A 19,699-nucleotide genomic window follows, 5' to 3' on the forward strand; every position below is an offset into this window, starting at 1 on the left:
CCAAATTAAACTGATGCATTAATTTGGATTAATTATAGTGCATGCATGCTTGGCCACTAGATGAGTAGGAATATTACATGCACTCGTGGGTTCGTTTTTAATTCTTGCGTGCAAAGATTTAATGCGTCTCTGAAATCTCAAAATGAGATGGAGATGAGGCTTTTAAATCAAGAAACAAAAAAAAAAGATAAGCCCTCTAGGCCCAAAAGAAAAGAATATCCTATTATTATCTTGCTGGCAGGCGGGCCAGGGCTCACCCAAAGTCCAACCTGAACAGACGCATGGGCCCTCTTCAGATCGTAGCCCGGAAGGCCGTGTGCCAGCTCATCGCGGATCCATTCAAGGCCGCGCCCGAGGAACTAGCCGTTACAACACCCCACTTTCCCCACTATCTCGCCCATCATCGTCCCCACCTAGGATTCTTCCTCTACTACTACCATATCACACGCCCCTCCTCCCCTCCCTGCAATCCTCCCAAATCCCCAAACCCAAGCCAATTTTTCCAGTCGGCAAATTCCCCAATCCGCGGCGACATCGATCCCCAAATCCTCGCTCCTTGGCCGCGATGATGTTCACGGAGGGCCTCGATGAGTCGGCCATCAGCTGGATCAAGCAGGGCACGGACACTCCCCCGGCCGCGGCGAGGTCCCCGCTGGCGGAGCGGCTGCCTCTGGGCCAGATCTCGGCGGACGCGGCGGCGCCGAGGAGCCCCGCGCTGTACAACAGGGCGTGCGTCGGCCTCTTCTCCCCCAAGAGCCTGCCGCCGCCGGTGCGAACCGCCACGCGCCACTCGGGGCTCCTCGGCCGCCACTCCGTGCTCCTCGCCGCGGACTCCGAGGAGGAGGAGGAGGGGGAGGAGAGCGTCGCGTCCTGGGGGCTGACCGAGGACTGCGGCTACGGCTACTTCTCTGACCACACGGCCGAGGAGGACGGGGTGTGCTCCAGCGACTCCAGCCTGTTCCGGAGGGCGAGGGACCTGTACGGTAATGGCGTCGAGGACGAGGTCACGTCGCAGTTCAGCCGGAGGGGCGGCGGGCTTGCCCGGGGCCAGTCCAAGGAGAACCTTCGGGTCGAGGTGCGAGCCGCGGCCGCGGCCGCGTTTGCCGGGAAAAGCTCCCGTGGTCAGGATCAGGTGGACCGCACCTCGCATGTAAGGATGCTGCTCCAGCTTGCTTGATATTTTCCACTGTACAATTAGCGATTACTGAATCCTGTTGGTTAACAGTTCCGTCCATGCTTGTTTATGCTTCCTAATTAGAGTTTGCATGGGTGCACAATTGTGCTGGCAAAAGTAGGAAGCAACTCTAATTATTATTTTTATCCAGGAGCGCTACGCTGATGTGCAGAAATTCCAGGATTTCGGGCCACCGAGTGCTCCCCCAATTGCTGCACGAGTTGGGGAGGTGGATGGCATTCTCGATGCAATTGGTGAGAGCAACGATCACTACTTATTGCAATTTGCAAACATAGTTTGTTTGTATTTCCGTTTGCCTGGAAAAGATAATTAGACCATTACTTGATGTGCAAATAGCTGACGAGAGCGGAGGCTTTGAGAAGACTGAGATCTCCTCAGTGGCGGATATACTGGCTCAAGATGTTCATGAGCTTCCTACGAGGTACAGTAGATCATAATTTACATTTTGGAGTAGTTCAGGCACATGATTGCTTTTTTTCCCGCCTAACCAAAAAAATGCAATTCAGATCAACTGCTCAGGCTGATGGTGTTCAGATGCCGTACATCGAGAACAATTTATTAGCTCAGATACCCAGCTTCACAACCAAGTGCGTTATTATTTATTTACTTGGTACCCATTTGTAGACGTTTCATCTGTTTTTTGTTCTTATTGACCACTTTTTTACTTGACAGTGTCCAAAATGCATGGCAATCATTTGTTGCATATGATGCATGCTTTCGGCTTTGTCTGAATGCATGGGCAAAAAATTGCATGGAGGCTCCAGAATTCCTCCGCGATGAGTGCATGGTACTTAGAAGCGCCTTTGGGTATGCAACAACTCATGCACGAATTAATGTTATGGGTAATCTAGCTTTATGTCATTTGACCTTAATTTGCCTTTGGGCTCACAGCTTATGAACTCTTTATGATGAATAGAATACAGAAATTTTTGCTTCATCCAAAGCATAAGAATCAAGATGATGGAAAACATACCTATGATAAGGATGAAAGTTGTAGCATGAAGACAAGGAAACTTGTTAAACGGATTGAGATCGAAGGTATGACTCAGAACCACAGAACATCATCTATATAGATTTCAACTTCAGTTTTTCTTAAACTGGAAATAATATCATTGAGCAAACTCTTTTTGGAATGAGAAGTTAACAATCAACGCATTGCAGAATGCAAGTGTACAGGTTACTTTGCGTGTGCTTTCAGAAAAAATAATGGTTTGTTCTCATATTCTTATTGTTTGCTAACAGTAAGAAAGATACGTGTTGTACCGCAAAGACCAAAGCTTCGCGTGACATCATCCTTTAGAAATCTCTACATGCAAGCTGGTAGCGAGTATGTCAGACAGATTTCTAAAATTCTGAAGAGCCAGGTCACTATGCTGACATCCACATCATCTACATCTTTGCCAGAAGGTTAAGAGGGTGCAAATGTTTTTATGGCTTATACCTGACAGAGTTCATTTCTGTATTTAGTAACACAATATCATACCTGCAGAAATGTTTACATGCACACTAGAATTAAAAAGCTCCCTCAAAGGTCAACAAAGAGATTCCATTTCTCTGCAATATTTGAAGCCGGGGACTGGTGAATCTCAACTCTTGTAAGTTCTATCCTACTCTCCCTCTATTCCAAATTATCTGAACTTCTAGCTTTGTCCTAAGTCAAACTTCTTTAAGTTTGATCACGTCTATAGGAAAATATATTAACATCTACAACACCAAATTAGTTTCATTGGATTCATCATAACATATATTTCCATACTATATATATTTGATGTTCTATATATATATTTGATGTTGTAGATATTGACATATTTTTCTATAGAGTTGGTCAAACATAGAGAAGTTTAACTTAGAACAATACTAGAACTACAAATAATTGGGAAAAATAGCTATGATTATGTTATACACTTGCATATTCGTTCTATCAATGCAATCAAAAGATTTGCTCAGATAATGTTCTTGAACCATATAATAACAGATATACTTAGCATATTTGATGTTGTCAATATTAGCATATTTTTCTATAGAGTTGTTAAACATAAAGAAGTTTGACTTGGGAACAAAACTAGAACTTCAAATAATTGGGAACAGAGAAAATAGCTATGATTGTGTTATACACTTACATATTCATTCTACCAATGGAATTAAAATATTTGCTCAGATAATGTTCTTGAACCATCTACTAACAGTTAATACTTATGCTTCAGTTAATTATCTAGAGGTTTGACTTAGCTATGATTGATGTTGTAAATAACAGATATACTTAGCATATTTGATGTTGTAAATATTAGCATATTTTTCTATAGAGTTGTCAAACATAAAGAAGTTTGACTTAGAACAAAACTAAAACTTCAAATAATTGGGAACGGAGAAAATAGCTATGATTGTGTTATACACTTCATATTCGTTCTACCAATGGAATATTTGCTCAGACAATGTTCTTGAACCATCTACTAACAGTTAATACTTATGCTTCAGTTATCTAGAGGGCCAGGGAGACGTTATTCTTGTTGAAGTACAAGATAACAATAGAGTTGTCATAGGCCGTGCAGAAATTCAAGTTTCATCATTCAGTGATGCCCACGTATGTATTCTCAGTGCTCACACCTTCATTGTTCAGTTGATTCATGACTGTACTAAAATCCATTTCTCAATTGTACAAATTTGGAAACAGCAGGAGGAATTCACCAGATGGTGGCCTCTATACCTTGAGGATCAAGAATGTGTGGGCAAAATTCAACTTTGTCTGAACTTGTCCATGCCTGCGGACAATTATGGATCTGCAAAGGTCTGCTCTTTTATTCTCCTACTTATTATAAGTGTGCAAACATTAAATATCTATCTTAATCTTAGATGGCATTGTAAAAATAGATGCTGCAAGGTGGTCTGGCTGTCGATACAATTATATATGACATGGTTCTGGAAGCAGCAATGAGAGCTCAAAATTTCAACAGCAAAATGTTGCACATCAGTGGTTCGTGGAAATGGCTGTTGGATGAATTTTCTGATTACTATGGGTTATCAGACGCATATAGAAAATTGAGGTGATATATTATTTGGTTGTGTACGTTCAATGATGGCTAGTAAATATAGCAAAACGTGATATTGGTATCTATGACATTTTACAGGTACCTTTGTTACATTATGAATGTGGCAACGCCAACAAAGGATTGCTTGGAACTTACATATGAGCTGCTTCTCCCTGTCATAAAAGCACGGGACGACAGAACTTTAACAAGACAAGAGGTAATCTTTACATTAGGCTACTTCCAGTGGGTTGTCTCTTGTTGCATCATGGGTGTTTACATACAATTTCCACATTGCGTAGTATCTTAAAGTGTTGTATCTTAAGCTCTTTCGTGGACCATTCGAGCATTTGTATGACTCCACCACAGATTGTTTCCAGCAATCTCTCTCGTCATTAACTAGGATGTCACCATGCATTTTGGCCTATTTGCACCTTGGAGCACTGGGAGAGGCCCTAAAAAGGTCATGTTACAACATGAACACATGGCCAATAATTCATAGAAGTTTAACATGTCCCTAGGGAACACAATGTGTACTAATTTGTGTACTAACACCCCTGGTTTTTCTTTAAGTGGAAAGGTGGTCATTAGCTTCCACTAGACATACCCTGGTTTTGTACATGAAAAAGGCTCCATGCAAATACTGCCAGACGACAAGAATACATAGGCCAATACTTTTAAGATGTCCTAGCGAACACAATGTGTACTAAATTCTAGACTACTAGCACCCCCAGTTTTTTCTTAAGAGGAAGGTGGTCGTTAGCTTTCACGAGACAAGAGGTCTTTACATTAAAAAGGTTCCATGCAAATACTGCCAGATGACATGAATACATAGGCCAATAATTCACATAGATGTAAGAAGTCCAAAATGTCCAAGTGAACACAGCATGTACTAAAATAGGCATGTGTGCCAAAGGTACAGCCACCCAGTGATCCTCTCTTTTCATCACTTATGCCAAGTATAAACAGAATTATTAAGGGACTCAATTCTTAAGGCTGGGCAAGCACCTCCTCTCTAAAAAACTCTCTAAAAAAAACAGAATTATGGCAGAAATTGGATAACATTTTACGGAGCCATGATTATTTTGTATGTGTGTGCAGAGAAGTATACTGCTTGACTGTGAAGATAGGATCAATGTTCTTCTTGCGATTGTGTTCGAAAATTATAAATCACTGGATGAGCATTCTATTACGGGCTTATCGGAGCTATTTGGCCCGATATCAGATTGTGCTGCACCAGCTTTGGCACCTGCAGTTCAGATATTCAGTGTACTGCATGATATACTCTCTAATGAAGCACAGAGCATACTCAGGAGCTATCTGCAGGTCAGACATCCGGAATGCATACTCTGACGAAGTATTTTTCATTCAGATGCCATTTTTTTCTCAGAGCGACGAGTCGCACATGTCTAACTTATATAAGGGATGATCAAGGCATTTATATTTCCAATTTTATAGCTCAAATATATGTGATAGTTAGTACTTATTCTATGCTTGATTGTTCAAACACAGTACAGGCTAATGAGTTTATCATTATGATTATTTCCAACATTAGCTAAAGATTTCATAACATTTAATAGTCCAGTTTGGAGACTTGCATATTTAATAGTCCAAGTTTGGAGACAAGTGAATTAGGAATGTCCAAGTTTGAGACAAGTGGATTAGGAATGAATTGGAAAACATGCTTCATTGATTCGCATAATATTTAATAGTCCAGTTTATCATTATGATTATTTCCAACATTAGCTAAAGATTTCATAATATTTAATAGTCCAGTTTGGAGACTTGCATATTTAATAGTCCAAGTTTGGGGACAAGTGAATTAGGAATGTCCAAGTTTGGAGACAAGTGGATTAGGAATGAATTGGAAAACATGCTTCATTGATTCTCATAATATTTAATAGTCCAGTTTATCATTATGATTATTTCCAACATTAGCTAAAGATTTCATAATATTTAATAGTCCAGTTTGGAGACTTGCATATTTAATAGTCCAAGTTTGGAGACAAGTGAATTAGGAATGTCCAAGTTTGGAGACAAGTGGATTAGGAATGAATTGGAAAACATGCTTCATTGATTCGCATATGGTGCAGCTTACTCCCGCTGTCCACAAATGTAAGACGTTTTTGGCAGTTTAAATTAAACTGCCAAAACATCTTACATTTGTGGACAGGGGGAGTACCATAGATGGATTAAAGTTTCACCTATGATGCAACTTGCACTTAAACTAGCATAAATAAAGGGTCTATACGTATGATAGTATACGCCTTTTGTTGATTATTTATATAACCATAGGTGAACAAATAAATCTCCCTTTTTGCAGGCTGCTGCAGCAAAGAGGTGCAGGAGGCATATGATTGAGACAGACGAGTTCATGTCAAGCAATAATGACAATCTTCTTACAGACGACATGACTATTTCTGCTGCCTATCTCAAAATGAAGACATTATGCATTAACATAAGTCTTGAGATTCAAGCAGACATCAAGATTCACGATCAGAATATACTCCCAAGGTTGCAAATATATGCTTGCTCTAGTAAAAGTATTTTTGTTTGCTTAGATACTACTCAGAACTCCCCTCACATTTTTCCCCTTTAGTTCGATAGATCTTCCAAACATAGCAGCATCTCTCTATAGTACGGAACTATGCAAACGGTTGAAGGGTTTTCTCTCTGCAAGTCCCCCATCAAGACCCTTACAACATGTTGCTGAACTGCTCATCGCGACTGCTAATTTTGAGAGGGATCTTGACTCCTGGCAAGTCAGGTAAGATACAAACAACTAATAGATCATACAGTTGATATACTTTTACTGTATTCTCCAATTGATATGTGTGTCTCCAAATGCCCAAACCGCAGATTCTTTTCAGCTGATTCGTTTTGTTTCATTTATACAATTGTAGACCTGTTCATGGGGGTGTACTTTCAAGGGAGTTGTTTCATGATTACATTATGGTGTGGATTGAAGATACCCGGTTGCACTTGCTTGATTATTGCAAAGCTGAGAAGGTAACCATAAACACATATCGTAGATAAAAACAGGTTGCTTGTCTGACCTTGGCAGTTGGACTTCCTTGCATAAACCACCTTGCCCTTTTGCAGTTATCCTATCCTGCAGCATCTACAACTTCACCATTTGTCGAGCAAATATATGAGCAAATAAGAGAAAGCATAAATGAGTATGGAGTAGTTATCAACAGATGGCCTCAATATCTAATGAGTTTGGAGAGTGTATGTGCCACCACCTTGAATCAGTTTCCCACATTTTTCATGTAATGCACTCGACTGATATTCCTTTTCTCTTATTTAGGCTATTGCTGATGTCGAAAGAGAAGTTATGAAGGCACTGGAGAAGCAATACATGGAGACTCTAATGCCTCTGAGAGACGGCATACCAAAAATTCTTGAGAAGCATGTTCAAAGACTGACAAGAAGACAATCGGTAGCTCCATATGTTGTGCCAAATCAGGTATATAAGCTTGCATCATACCATGTGGTTTGTTCAGTGGGTCGTTCACTAATGACCAGCTGATTGTTCTTCATCACAGTTAGGAACATTCATGAATACAGTTAAAAGAATGCTAGATGTGTTACACTGCCGGGTTGAGGATATTCTCAAATCATGGGCATCATATCTAACCATAGCAAACGGGACCACACTTTTTGGAGAGCAAATGAACTCCATCACAGTCATGTTGAGAAAGAAGTACAAGAAATACCTGCAGGCAATAGTGGAGAAGATTGTTAGTGAAGTAAGGATTATTCTGACACATTCTTAATGATAATACAGTTCTTCATCAGATTTAGATAAGACATATTACATATATAGAGGTCATAATTTTGATTGTTGATTTCAGACACAAGCTAATCGGACTACAAGGCTAAAACGAATTCTTGAAGAAACAAAAGAGACTGAAGGTGAAAGTGAAATGCGTGAAAGGATGCAGGCTCTCCGTGCGCAACTCTCTGATTCCATACACAACCTCCACGGGGTCTTTTCCTGCAGAATATTTGTCGCTATTTGCCGAGGTTTCTGGGATAGGTTGGGCCAGGTAAATACAAGGAGAAAAAACTTGTCCAAATGCTGCCATGACAATTTATGCTTACTTTATTAACTTCATTTTGGCAGATTGTGTTGAGGTTTCTCGAGAGCAGAAAGGAGAACAGGATTTGGTACCGTGGATCCGATTACGCATTAGGGGTAAGCCCACACTCATCATCAATATTCATCTGGAAATCAGCTCTAAGAAATGAAAGCTGTTATTGGAAATAGTAAGTTAGATGTCCTACAGTGTTTTATCTTATGTTAGGGAAGCAGCTCTAAGTAAACTGTTATTAGGACGCAGCTCTTATATTTATGTAAGCTCACACTCATCAACATTTATGTTATATTATTAGGGAAGCAGCTCTAAGAAATTAAAACTGTTACTAGAAAATAGTAATATGGAATAATAGCACGGGCAATAGTACACCGAGATAAACTTGGTCTACCTGCAGTGTTTATCTTATATTCCCTCCGTCCCATAAATATAAGACGTTATACATCCAATATACTCACATAATTATGGGACGGAGGGAGTATTAGGGAAGCAGCTCTATGTAATGAAAACTGATATTGGAAAATAATAATGGATGACAACACAGTAGCACGCATCGAGATATAAGATAATATGTTGGGTATAATTATGGTGCTCCTCACAAAAAAAGAAGTTACTACTCCCTCCGTCTAGGTGAATAAGTCATCTTAGGTTGTGCACCGTGACCAAGGAGGAGGGGAAAACGAGAGAACTTAATGTTTATTTGCTAATTAATAGCATTGCATGCAATGAACTAACCACTGCATGTCGTGTTTGGTAGTCTCGAGTCATTAAAAGCATGCACACCCACCTCTCTTATTGGTTGATATGTCAAGAAACAAGAAACGAGGTAAAAGTTAATGCACCGTGCCTAAATGCTTTGGGATTATTTGATTTTCGTAAGATGACTTACACACCTAGACGGAGGGAGTATTATTGTGCTTATAAAGTTCGTGTCACTTCATAGAGAACCCTGGACTACATTTCCAGTGGGTGGTTCCATGCATTATCAAGGAACGACCAAGTTCCATATGAAACTACAGATCACAGTGCAACATCTCGACAACAATAAGCAAGTAGATCCTTAGGATGACGGAGCTAGTAATATGGTGTAGTTTATAAATCTATTAATCCTGACGAGATACCCTGTGCAGATCCTGGATGACGTCTTCGCATCAGAGATGCAAAAGCTGCTGGGCAACGCTCTCCAGGATAAGGACCTGGATCCACCGCAATCGGTGATTGACGCTCGCTCTATCCTCTGTTGAGGGCGGCGTGGGAGAAGAACCATGTAACATTCAGATGGATCTCTGCTGAGAAGATGTGAAATATGTCCGAGGTGAAAGTTCGGTTTTGCTTTATTTTAGTGTGCAGAATATATGTATACAGGTAGAGATGGCTCCATTCTTTTCTGTTCATAGTGGGTTGGTAATTGTTTCAGAAAGTGAAGAGGGAAGTTGTGCGTGGGAGAAGAACCATGTAACATTCAGATGGATCTCTGCTGAGAAGATGTGAAATATGTCCGAGGTGAAAGTTCGGTTTTGCTTTATTTTAGTGTGCAGAATATATGTATACAGGTAGAGATGGCTCCATTCTTTTCTGTTCATAGTGGGTTGGTAATTGTTTCAGAAAGTGAAGAGGGAAGTTGTGTAATTGATTAGTGGCAAGCAAGATTTGCTTTCCAAAGAGTATATGTGTAATCGGTGATTGACGGCGTGGGAGAAGAACTGTGTAACATTCAGATGGATCTCTGCTGAGAATATCTGAAATATGTCCGAGGTGAAAGATTGGCTTTGCTTTGTTTTAGTGTGCAGAATATATGTATACAGGTAGAGATGGCTCCATTCTTAATGTTCATAGTGGGCTGGTAATTGTTTCATAGTGGCAAGCAAGATTTGCTTTCCAAAGAAAGAGTATATTTGGAATTTCTTGAAAAAAGAGAGAGTATATCTGGCAGCTGAACTTCTCTGGAGAGTTCAGTTATGTGATTACATGTTAGATGTCAGCCAATGAAATCAGAAATTTGGCTGTCACAGGATTTGTCTTCGGGGTGGTCGTTTTCTAGTTGTTAAATCGAATAAACTATCCCTAGGCAGATCTCTTTGTTAAGTGAACCACAAACCTCCGGTGAATTTCTATACCTACTATTAAAGGGAGGTAATATTTTTGGTTTCGTCCCACTTCGTTTGGTCTCGTTTCAATTAGTTTCACATATGCTATTTGGTTTCATTACTTGCCACTTGTTTTCGTCCAACGGAGGAAGCCCATCTGGCGGCACACTATAGCCCAGGTCCGGAGAGCTGGCAAAAATGTCCAACTAACCCAGCTAGAGATATGAGAGGATTTTTATTTCTCCCGTCGCAACGCACGGGCCTTTTTGCTAGTAATATAAAGCTGAGATAGTAGGGAACAATTAGGAAAGCTCAAGCCAACATTTTGTAGGGGTTGATGAGTCAAATGCGTGTTTACCCTGTTAATTATATATGCATGATGTTGGAGAAGAAATGAGTGTTCAGATAGTAGAAAGAAAGTGTGTTCCAAGAATAAGAAGGAAAAAAACTAAAGCAACCAAGTGATCCATGATGTTGGAGAAGAAATGAGTGTTCCAAAAAATAAAGAGAAAAATTAAAGAAAGAGTATTCTACTACCTCCGTTTGGGTTTACTAGCACAAATGCCCGTGCGTTGCAACGGGCGAAAAATATCGTAAAACTTACTCATGGTGGACGTAATAAGCTTATACTGCTGTCGCTTTTTGAAATATGAAGTGTGGACGTAAATAAGCCACCCTGACATCCTTCATCTGATGGAAGAGTAGTGGTGCATAGAATAGTCTTGTAATAGGTTTTGTATTTTATATTTCAGAAAAACACAAATATTTCTTCCTTTTAAAATAATTAAACAATTTTGAATTATTCGAATTGAAACATGTTTTGAAAATGAACATTTTTTCACACATGTTTTTTTTCTTGAAAGAGAATTTTTAAAATTTTGTGATCAATTTTAAACGATTTTTCTAAAAAGAGTTTGATTTTTTTGGTAATTTTGAGTATTTTTTAAAAGTGTGAACATATTCAAAAGAATGTTTTTTTGAGCAAGAACAATTTGAAGCACTCTTTGTCTTAAAACAAATCAGACATACTCGGTGTTTGCAATTAAAAATAGGATTATTGGTGTACATACCGTGTAATATAAAGTTGAGAAAGTCATAGGATGTCCTTTGATGGCGCCTCCTTCAGCTTAATACTATCATCGGGTGGAAGAGAAATGGTGTAACCGTTTTTAGTAGGATATACCGACGGTGAAATTGTCGTATACTATTCGAGAGTTTAATAACTAATCCAAAAGTTTTTATGTTCCCCATCACAGGTAAATTTCTGGTGGATTGTAAAAAAAGAGAGGTAAATTTCAAGATGCAGCGTTGTCAGTTGTCACATTCTCTCTACTCTTTAGTAGAATTTTTTTTTCAATATTTCACTCACTTTTACTCATTGTATTGACGATGTAGAACTATATAGTAACAATAAAACAACATCAGGTAATTATATCGGTGCTCATTAAAAAAAATCGCAATCGGTGCTAGCATGGCAACTTCCAGCAGCGTCTGGCAGGTGCAGCCATTAAAAAAAAGCAAAATCTATAGCAATAATCCCCACCGAGACCACTACTACTGCGTGGAGCCGTGGAGCAATAATCCCCACCGAGACCACTACTACTGCATGGAGCCGTGAACATCTGCTCCTCTCCTTCCTTTCTTTATCCATCCATCCAGCGCCCTCCCACCTATCAGCGCTGCTCTTTTTCAAAAGTGGATCCTCTAACATCCTCAAAGGATGTCACGAAGCTGCAGTGAAATGCGTCTGCAAAATAAAGAACGGATGTCAGGGTTATTGTAGCAACCACTGTGCGGATTTACTGTAGCATGTACAAAAATAAATCAAATTTTTTTATTGCACCATACTTTTGTTTGTATGTAATTTTTGTAAATGTATACAGTAAATTTGCAATTTGCAAATTAATTATAATCATTTTAGGCTTAACCATATGAATGTGAAGGAGGGATGTCACGGTTATTGTAGCTTACGTGACATCCTTGAGGATGTCAGAGGATCCGGTTCCCTCTTCTTCCTGCTCTTCTTTCTATCCGTGGCTCCAGCACACACCACGAGCCCTTCTGATCCACCCCCTCCCTCCCAGCCCATGGCGTTCGTTCCGTTCACCCCATCTCTCTCTTCTCCTTCATCGATGTGACCGCCCCCAATCTGCAGCAGCTGGACGATTCGATTTCCCAGGCCGTCTCGCCCGTGAGCTGCTTCGCGTTCGTCGGCCGGTTGCGGCACGGCTGCACATGGGCTCCTGGTGGCCGTGCTTGCGCGCGGGGGAGGGGGGTTGGCTGAGCCTATGGTGGAGCCGCGGAAGCGGTGGCCTGCTACAGGGTCGAGCTCGGCGGCAGCTTGACGGGGCTGCGTGGATCTGCGTCGGGGCTTCGGGCTCTGGATCGGTGTGGTCGTGTCCAGCTCACCCTCCTCCGACGGTGCCTTGCTGCGGCGTTTCGGGCCAGATCTTGGATGTGCGTGCGCCCGGCTTGAGGGGCGGCTTGGATCGTGGCCTCTGCAGTGCATCTGTCCTGTGAGCCCCCAGTTTTCTCATCGCGAGAGGACGAGCTGAGGCAGAACGGTGGCATGGGGGTCTGCAATCCCCGGGGTCGGTCGGCAGCCGACACAACACCAGATCGAGCGTCGGGCGGGGTCGGGCGCCGCTCCTCCAGGCGGCGGGGTCGTGGCAGACCTTTAGCTGGATCTGCACCTCGTACAGCTTGCATGCCAGCGTCCTCTTCCACTCCTTCCCCTTCGACGGCGACCCCTCAGGTTCTCCGACGAGATCCGCGTGTGCACTCGCGGCGCGATGGAGACGTCGACATCAGGGGTCTCTCCCTCCCGTCCGCATCAAGGCCGGAGGGGACTGCCAGTGGTGGACTGCAAGTTAGAGAGAAGAGAGGCGCTGTAAAACTGTTGTATTCATCTCACAAGTGTTACACTGGTTACATATAGGAGAGAGCTCCCAAGAGAAGCGGCACGCAGGCCATGCACAGAGGAGTGCGGGTGAGATCCTAGAGAATAGGACTACGTTACAACAGCTCAATAGTACAAGGGCAGTTATATACGCCGGTCGACCGGCCCAGGCTTCCGTCGGTCGCATGGGTATCGTTTGATTGGAGAACTCGCAACCGTCAGATTAAAACATGTTCCCCCTGTAGATCTCGTTCTCCTATGCGTTGCGCGCCCGCACCACCAGCACGCAGGTCTCCAGCCACGATCGCGGCATCCTCTGCCATGCGCACGCCCCATCGCCTCCATTCGCAACTCCCGTTCATCTCCCGTTGGAAAGCAACTTCTATCCTGAAGGTTGAAGCTTTTTCCCCGACGGATGAAGCTTTGTCCATCGAGGATGGAGCTTTTCCCCGAACGGTTGCAGCATCCATGCGATGGATCATGCCGGTTCCAGTATCCGTCATCGAGGTCGCAGCTCCCTGTCGCCGCACCGCTTGCAGTACGTGGTCACCGCGGTGGCAGCAAAAACAGCACCCGTTGTAGCAAAAAATTCTGGTCACCGTGGTCACCCCATGTCGCCACTCGTCGCACCGCCGCTCGCCGGTTGCAGCAAATTCGGTCACCGGTGGTAGCTTTTTCGCTGCCGGTTGCAACAACTTTGCAGCCCGTCGTCGCCGGCCACACTTCATCATCTTCCTAGTTGTAGCAAATCCGGGAGTCGATGGTAGCTTCCCCCGTTGCCCATTGCAGAAAAAATCATGGCGTTGTCATCGCCGGCCACGCTCGCTGCTGCCTGGTTGTAGCAAAATTCCAGGACGGTTCCAGCTTCTCTGGCGCTGCTTGGAGCTTCCAGCGGTGCCGGTTGCAGCAAAAACGGAAAAAGATGTGCCTGAGTATGTCGCCGTCGTATAGAGAAACCATGTGCTCGATCTGTGGTACGATCGCCGGTGGCAGCAGCCATAGCCTCGGAGTGCAGCGGCACTAGAACGGCTAGAGCCATGGTGTCTGGTGCGAGTGCGATGGGGAAGAAGAATAGGAGAAAATTGCGTTTCGCGAGGAAGAGCGAGCAGATGGGAGCGTCCGTGAATAGATAAGGTAAAGTTGCAGTGCGTGGGCCCCTTCCAGCGCGGGCCTGAGGCACACGATCTGAAGGGATTAGACGGCTCGCACCGAACCGGCGCAATATCGGCCGGTGTGCCGACTCGAAACATTTTCCATAGTACAACAGTACAACGGTACAAAAGTGTACGTTAACACACACCCCCCCCCCCCCCCCCCCCGCAGTTGGAACGCCACCTGAATGGACGTTTAAACTGGATCGAAAATCGTCGAAGACAACAGTAGGTTGTCCCTTGGTGAAAAGATCAGCATATTGGGACCCAAAGGGAACATGCAAGACTCGAGTTTCGCCCATGGCGACGCGATCACGAAGTGGAGGTCGATCTCGACATGCTTCGTGTGTTGATGTTGAACAGGGTTGGTGGAGAGGTAAGTCACGCTGATGTTGTCGCGATACACAAGGGTAGCTTGAGAGGGAGGGCGGCGGAGTTCCTGTAGCAGCTGGCGCAGCCAAGTGGTCTCGGCGACACAGTTTGCCACCGCACGATACTCTGCTTCTGCACTTGAGCAAGATACGGTGTTCTGGCGCTTAGATGACCAGGAGACCAAGTTCGAGCCAAGAAACACACAAAACCCAGAAGTGGACTTCCTGGTGTCGGGGCAACCAACCCAATCAGCATCGGAGTAAGCAATAAGGTCATGTGCGGTGGAGCGGAAGAGCTGCAGCCCGAAGTGAGAGGTGCCCTTAAGATACCGGAGAATGCGTTTGAGGGACTGGTAGTGAGAGGTATGGGGAGCGTGCATGAAGAGGCAAGCTTGCTGAACGACATAGGAAATGTCAGGCCGTGTAAGGGTGAGGTACTGGAGAGCACCAGCGAGGCTCCGGTAGTGGGTGGGGTTAGGAAGAAGAGCACCATCATGAGCATATAATTTGGCGTTGGTGTCTACAGGAGTAGAGATAGGGTTGCAGTTGGTCATGTTGGCACGCTCCAAAATCTCAAGAACGTATTGTTGTTGAGAGAGAAAGAGGCCAGATGGTGTGCGGGTGACATTGACTCCAAGAAAATGATGTATGTCGCCAGGATCAGTCATGGAAAATGCGGTGTGCAAGGAGGTAATGATGGAAGAGAGGGTGGAAGTGGTGTTGGCAGTGAGGATGATATCATCCACATATAGAAGAAGGTATGCTATAGAGGAGCCACGGTGAAGAATGGAGAGAGATGTGTCACTCTTGGATGCAACAAAGCCCAAGGAAAGAATGAATGCTTGGAAACGCAAGAACCAAGTCCGTGGAGCCTGTTTCAATCCATAGAGTGATTTCTTGAGGAGACATACATGGTTGGGTAGGGAGGGGTCAATGAAGCCGACTGGTTGATGACAATAAACCGTCTCACCGAAATCACCATGCAAGAATGCATTCTTGACGTCGAGCTGGTGGATGGGCCAAGAGTGGGCAGTAGCAATGCTCAAGACAACGTACACGGTGGCCGGCTTGACAACCGGGCTGAAGGTCTCTGTGTAATCAACTCCCTCTTGTTGTGTGAAGCCACGGAGCACCCAACGAGCTTTGTACCGAGCAAGCGAGCCATCGGGGTTGAGCTTGTGCCGGAAGATCCACTTCCTGGCGACCACGTTGACACCTGCAGGCCGAGGAACCAAACTCCAAGTATCGTTCTTTAGTAAAGCATTAAATTCATCAAGCATTGCATTAGACCAATGGGGATCCTTAAGTGCAGATTTATAAGAGGAGGGAAGGGGGAAATAGGGGAAGAAATACTAAGGGAAAAGAGGCGTTTGGGCTGTGCAAAGCCACGTTTGGCCTGGGTCTTCATTGCATGTGTATTGATCAGAGGGGGAACGGGAATAACTGGGCGACATGGCAGAGAGGGTGTGGATGGCGCAGAGTGCGAGGAGGATTCGGTGGTGGGTCCTGTGCCAGAGTCGGAAGTTGAGGGGGGAGCGGGATCCGCGCGTGATCCGAGGGAAGCAGGCGGGGACGATCCGAGGCTAGTGGGGGAGGCGGGGGTGGTGCATGAGCGGGCAGGCGAGTGGGAAGCGGGCGCGTGGTGCGCGACAGACGAGGGCGGGGACCTGGTCGGCTGGGTGGGGGTGTGGGGTTCAACGTGGCGAGCGGTGGATGGGGGTGCGGGGGGCGAGGCGGATCCAGCTGATCCGCTGCCAGCTGAGGCAGGTGCGGCGCTGATCCCGGGGTGGATCGGGCGTGTAGGAGTGGGATCCGGTGCGGAGGTTGGGCGTGTGACCGTAGGTGTGGGAGGTTTGTATGGAAAAGTGGTTTCGTCAAAGATTACGTGGCGAGAGACGATCACTTTGCGGGTGGATAGATCAAAACACCGGTAGCCTTTGTGCTCTAGCGGGTAACCTAGGAAGACACAACGTGTAGAGAGTGGTGCAAGTTTGTGGGGGCTAGTGGCATAGAGGTTAGGTAAACAGAGGCAACCAAACACGCGAAGGTGGTCGTAGCGGGGATGAGCGCCGGTGAGGAGAAAATAGGGTGTGTATGGGGCAATGGTGGAGGAAGGACGCCGATTGAGCAAGTGCGTGGCAGTGTGAAGTGCCTCAACCCAAAAGGGTGGGGGAGATGCGCATGAAGGAGGAGGGTGCGAACGACGTCATTAGTGGTGCGGATCATGCGTTCTGCCCTGCCATTTTGGGGAGAGGTGTGAGGGCACGAGAAGCGATAAACGATGCCATGGGTAGAGAAGAAGGCATGGAGAGAGGTGGTGATGAATTCTCCACCATTGTCACATTGCATGCACTGAATAATAGTGTGAAATTGCGTGTAAATGTAAGTGAAGAAGCGTTGAAGAGTGGGAGAGGTGTCGGATTTGTTGCGTAATGGAAAAAGACCAGGAATAATGGGTAAAATCATCGAGCACAATCAAGTAGTATTGGTAGCCCGAGAAACTCACAACAGGAGCGGTCCAAAGATCACAATGTATTAGTTGGAAAGGAGCACTTGTACAATTATTGGAAGATGAAAATGATAAACGGGGTTGGCGCCCTAATTGGCATGCAGTACAAGGAGAGTGACTATCTTTATTACAATCGGGAAGAAAGGTTTTGGAAGGCGAAGGTAGGAGGCCTTGCCCGGATGGCCAAGACATTGATGCCACAAGTCTCCATGCGTAGTGAGCAAGGCTGTGCCGCCGGTCGAAGTGTTGCCGTAGAAAGGATACAGTGAACCGATGCTACTGGACGTCGCTAGAAGTGTCCTGGTGGGAAGATCCTTCACAAAGAAACCATGGGGGTTAAATTCAACGGCAGCGTTATTATCAGTGGAAAGCTTACGAACAGAAATAAGATCCTTGACAATATTAGGGCAGACTACGACGTCATTAAGAGAAAGATTAGTGGGAGGGAGGGTGGTGGAGCCAGTGCCTATGATGGGAAGACGATCACCATTGCCAACAATAATGCTTGAGGAAAAATTCTTTGGAAAAGAACGAAACTGAGAGAGATTACCAGGGTTGCCGGTGACGTGAGTGGCCGCACCAGAGTCGAGGATCCAGTCAGCACCATGTTGGGGAAGACCCTGATGGCTGTACGCCTGGTGGTAGAGGGCAGCCTGATCCCAGGAAGGCACACCGAACGGGTACGACGTGGGTGGCTGGTGTGATGCAGACGGGCCCGAGAGCATCAGTTGGTACGCCTGAGAGTGGACGCCTGGACGAGGGCCGAGCACCCCAGCGGCGTTGGGCGGGACCCAGCCAGGGCGAGGAGCGGGGAGAGCCATGTCGTAGGGGGCGAAGTAGCCTGTCCACGGCGTTGGCGCCCCCCCTCCCACGGCCACCGAAGTCCTGGCGGCCTCGACCGCGCCCACCGTTGCGGCCACGACCACGGCCACGGTCGCCGGCACCGTTGCCGCGATTGCCTCCAGAGCCGCGGCCAGAGGAGGGTGCGCGATCGCCGCGGTCGCCGCGATCCCCGCGATCACCGCGATCACCGTGGTCTTGTGGAGAGGAGGAGCCACCCGAGATGGTGAGGGCGGCGGAACCCGCCTCCGCCGCACGGAGGTTGATGTTGAACTCCGCCAGATCCAGCCGGGAGCGCACGACGTCGAACGGCGGGAGCGGAACCATGTCCCTGAGGATGCTCCTGATGGTGTCGAGGCGGGCGTCGAGCCCGTGGAGGAGTTGCATTGTGAGATCATGGTCGGAGGCGGAGTTGCCCGTGTCAGCGAGGCTGTCCGCGAGGGCCTTGAGCTTGCGGGCGTACTCGGAGACCGTGAGGTCCCCTTGCTTCAGGTGGCAGAATTGGCGGGTCAGATGTAGATATTGGGCGCCCTGGTTGGCCTGGAAGTAGGCGCGGATGCGCGACCAGGCAGTGTAGGCATCATTGGCGCCGCCCATGATGAGCTCGAGGAGGGGATCGGCCAGAGTGAAAAGGATCCAGAGGGTGATCTGGTGGTCGACGGCGAGCCAGGAGGCGTCGGGTGCGGCCCGGGGTGAGCGCTGGACGTGATCGATGATGCGATGCTGTTGGAGGACGAAGGTGAAAAACGTGCGCCACTTGATGTAGTTGTGTTCAGCGGAATCGAGCTTGAACTTTATGTGGTTGGAGATGTGATCTTGATGAAAGTTCAGGAGGTATGGATCGGTGGGAGTGGAAAGAGGTGGCGAGACGAAGGTGGACAGGGCAGAGGATGCAGGAGGGAGGCCAGTGGTGAGGGAAGGAGAAGGACCAGGAGCGGAGGGCTGAGGACCAGTGGCGGCGGCCGCGGCGGCCGCGGCTGGAGCAGGGAGATCGCGGAAGATGTCCTTGAAGGCCATGGCTAGCTGATACCAAGTTAGAGAGAAGAGAGGCGCTGTAAAACTGTTATATTCATGTCACAAGTGTTACACTGGTTAGATATAGGAGAGAGCTCCCAAGAGAAGCGACACGCAGGCCATGCACAGAGGAGTGCGGGTGAGATCCTAGAGAATAGGACTACGTTACAACAGCTCAATAGTACAACGGTACAAAAGTGTACGTTAACACTGCGAGCGAGCGAGCGTACAATGGCCGCCGTCGCCGTCGGGATAGCTAGCTGCAGCGGCATCCTCCTCATCCTGATTCTCTCTGCCGGGATGGCCTCGAAGTCCGCGCTAGTGGGCAACAGGTGCGCCGCGGGCTCGCAGTCGCCGGGCGGCGCCCGGATGCGCTGCGCCTCCTGCTCCGCGCTCGCCGGGGCCCCTGCTCCGCCACCTCGTTCGTCGTCGGCACGGCCTCAGGGTCCGCACTGGTGAGCGACAGGTGCGCCGCAGGATCGCAATCGCCATGCGGCGTCGGGATGCGCT

At 46.3% G+C, this 19,699-nt stretch overlaps 1 protein-coding gene and 1 long non-coding RNA gene across 6 annotated transcripts; one reads left to right on the forward strand and one right to left on the reverse strand.

Moving 5' to 3' along the window:
* Positions 1-405: 405 nt before the first annotated feature.
* Positions 406-10,100, forward strand: LOC109735188 (uncharacterized). 5 transcript variants are annotated; one of them, XR_005759768.3, is made up of 24 exons: positions 406-1,150; positions 1,326-1,428; positions 1,532-1,616; positions 1,702-1,782; positions 1,868-2,002; positions 2,112-2,233; positions 2,438-2,602; positions 2,685-2,790; positions 3,671-3,776; positions 3,867-3,980; positions 4,064-4,236; positions 4,321-4,438; positions 5,320-5,544; positions 6,542-6,732; positions 6,818-6,985; positions 7,122-7,227; positions 7,321-7,449; positions 7,529-7,687; positions 7,767-7,970; positions 8,076-8,270; positions 8,348-8,419; positions 9,449-9,633; positions 9,736-9,821; positions 9,924-10,100. XR_005759768.3 is itself a non-coding variant. In XM_020294396.4 (22 exons), the coding sequence occupies exons 1-22, from the start codon at positions 566-568 to the stop codon at positions 9,560-9,562; spliced, it is 3,456 nt and encodes a 1,151-aa protein (XP_020149985.1). In that variant the 5' UTR covers positions 406-565; the 3' UTR covers positions 9,563-10,100. The 5 variants fall into 5 exon arrangements, 2 of the variants coding, with proteins under 2 accessions (XP_020149985.1, XP_020149986.1); XR_002226066.4 differs by having other exon boundaries at positions 9,449-9,821; XR_002226065.4 differs by having other exon boundaries at positions 9,736-10,100.
* A 1,650-nt stretch (positions 10,101-11,750) lies between these two features.
* Positions 11,751-13,531, reverse strand: LOC120966316 (uncharacterized). Its single transcript, XR_012187439.1, has 2 exons — positions 12,377-13,531; positions 11,751-12,152 (listed from the first exon to the last, which is right to left on the reverse strand). It is a non-coding gene; the product is annotated as an uncharacterized lncRNA (long non-coding RNA).
* Positions 13,532-19,699: the final 6,168 nt, after the last annotated feature.

Source organism: Aegilops tauschii, chromosome 6 (assembly GCF_002575655.3).
Source record: "Aegilops tauschii subsp. strangulata cultivar AL8/78 chromosome 6, Aet v6.0, whole genome shotgun sequence".
Taxonomy (NCBI): Eukaryota; Viridiplantae; Streptophyta; class Magnoliopsida; order Poales; family Poaceae; genus Aegilops; species Aegilops tauschii.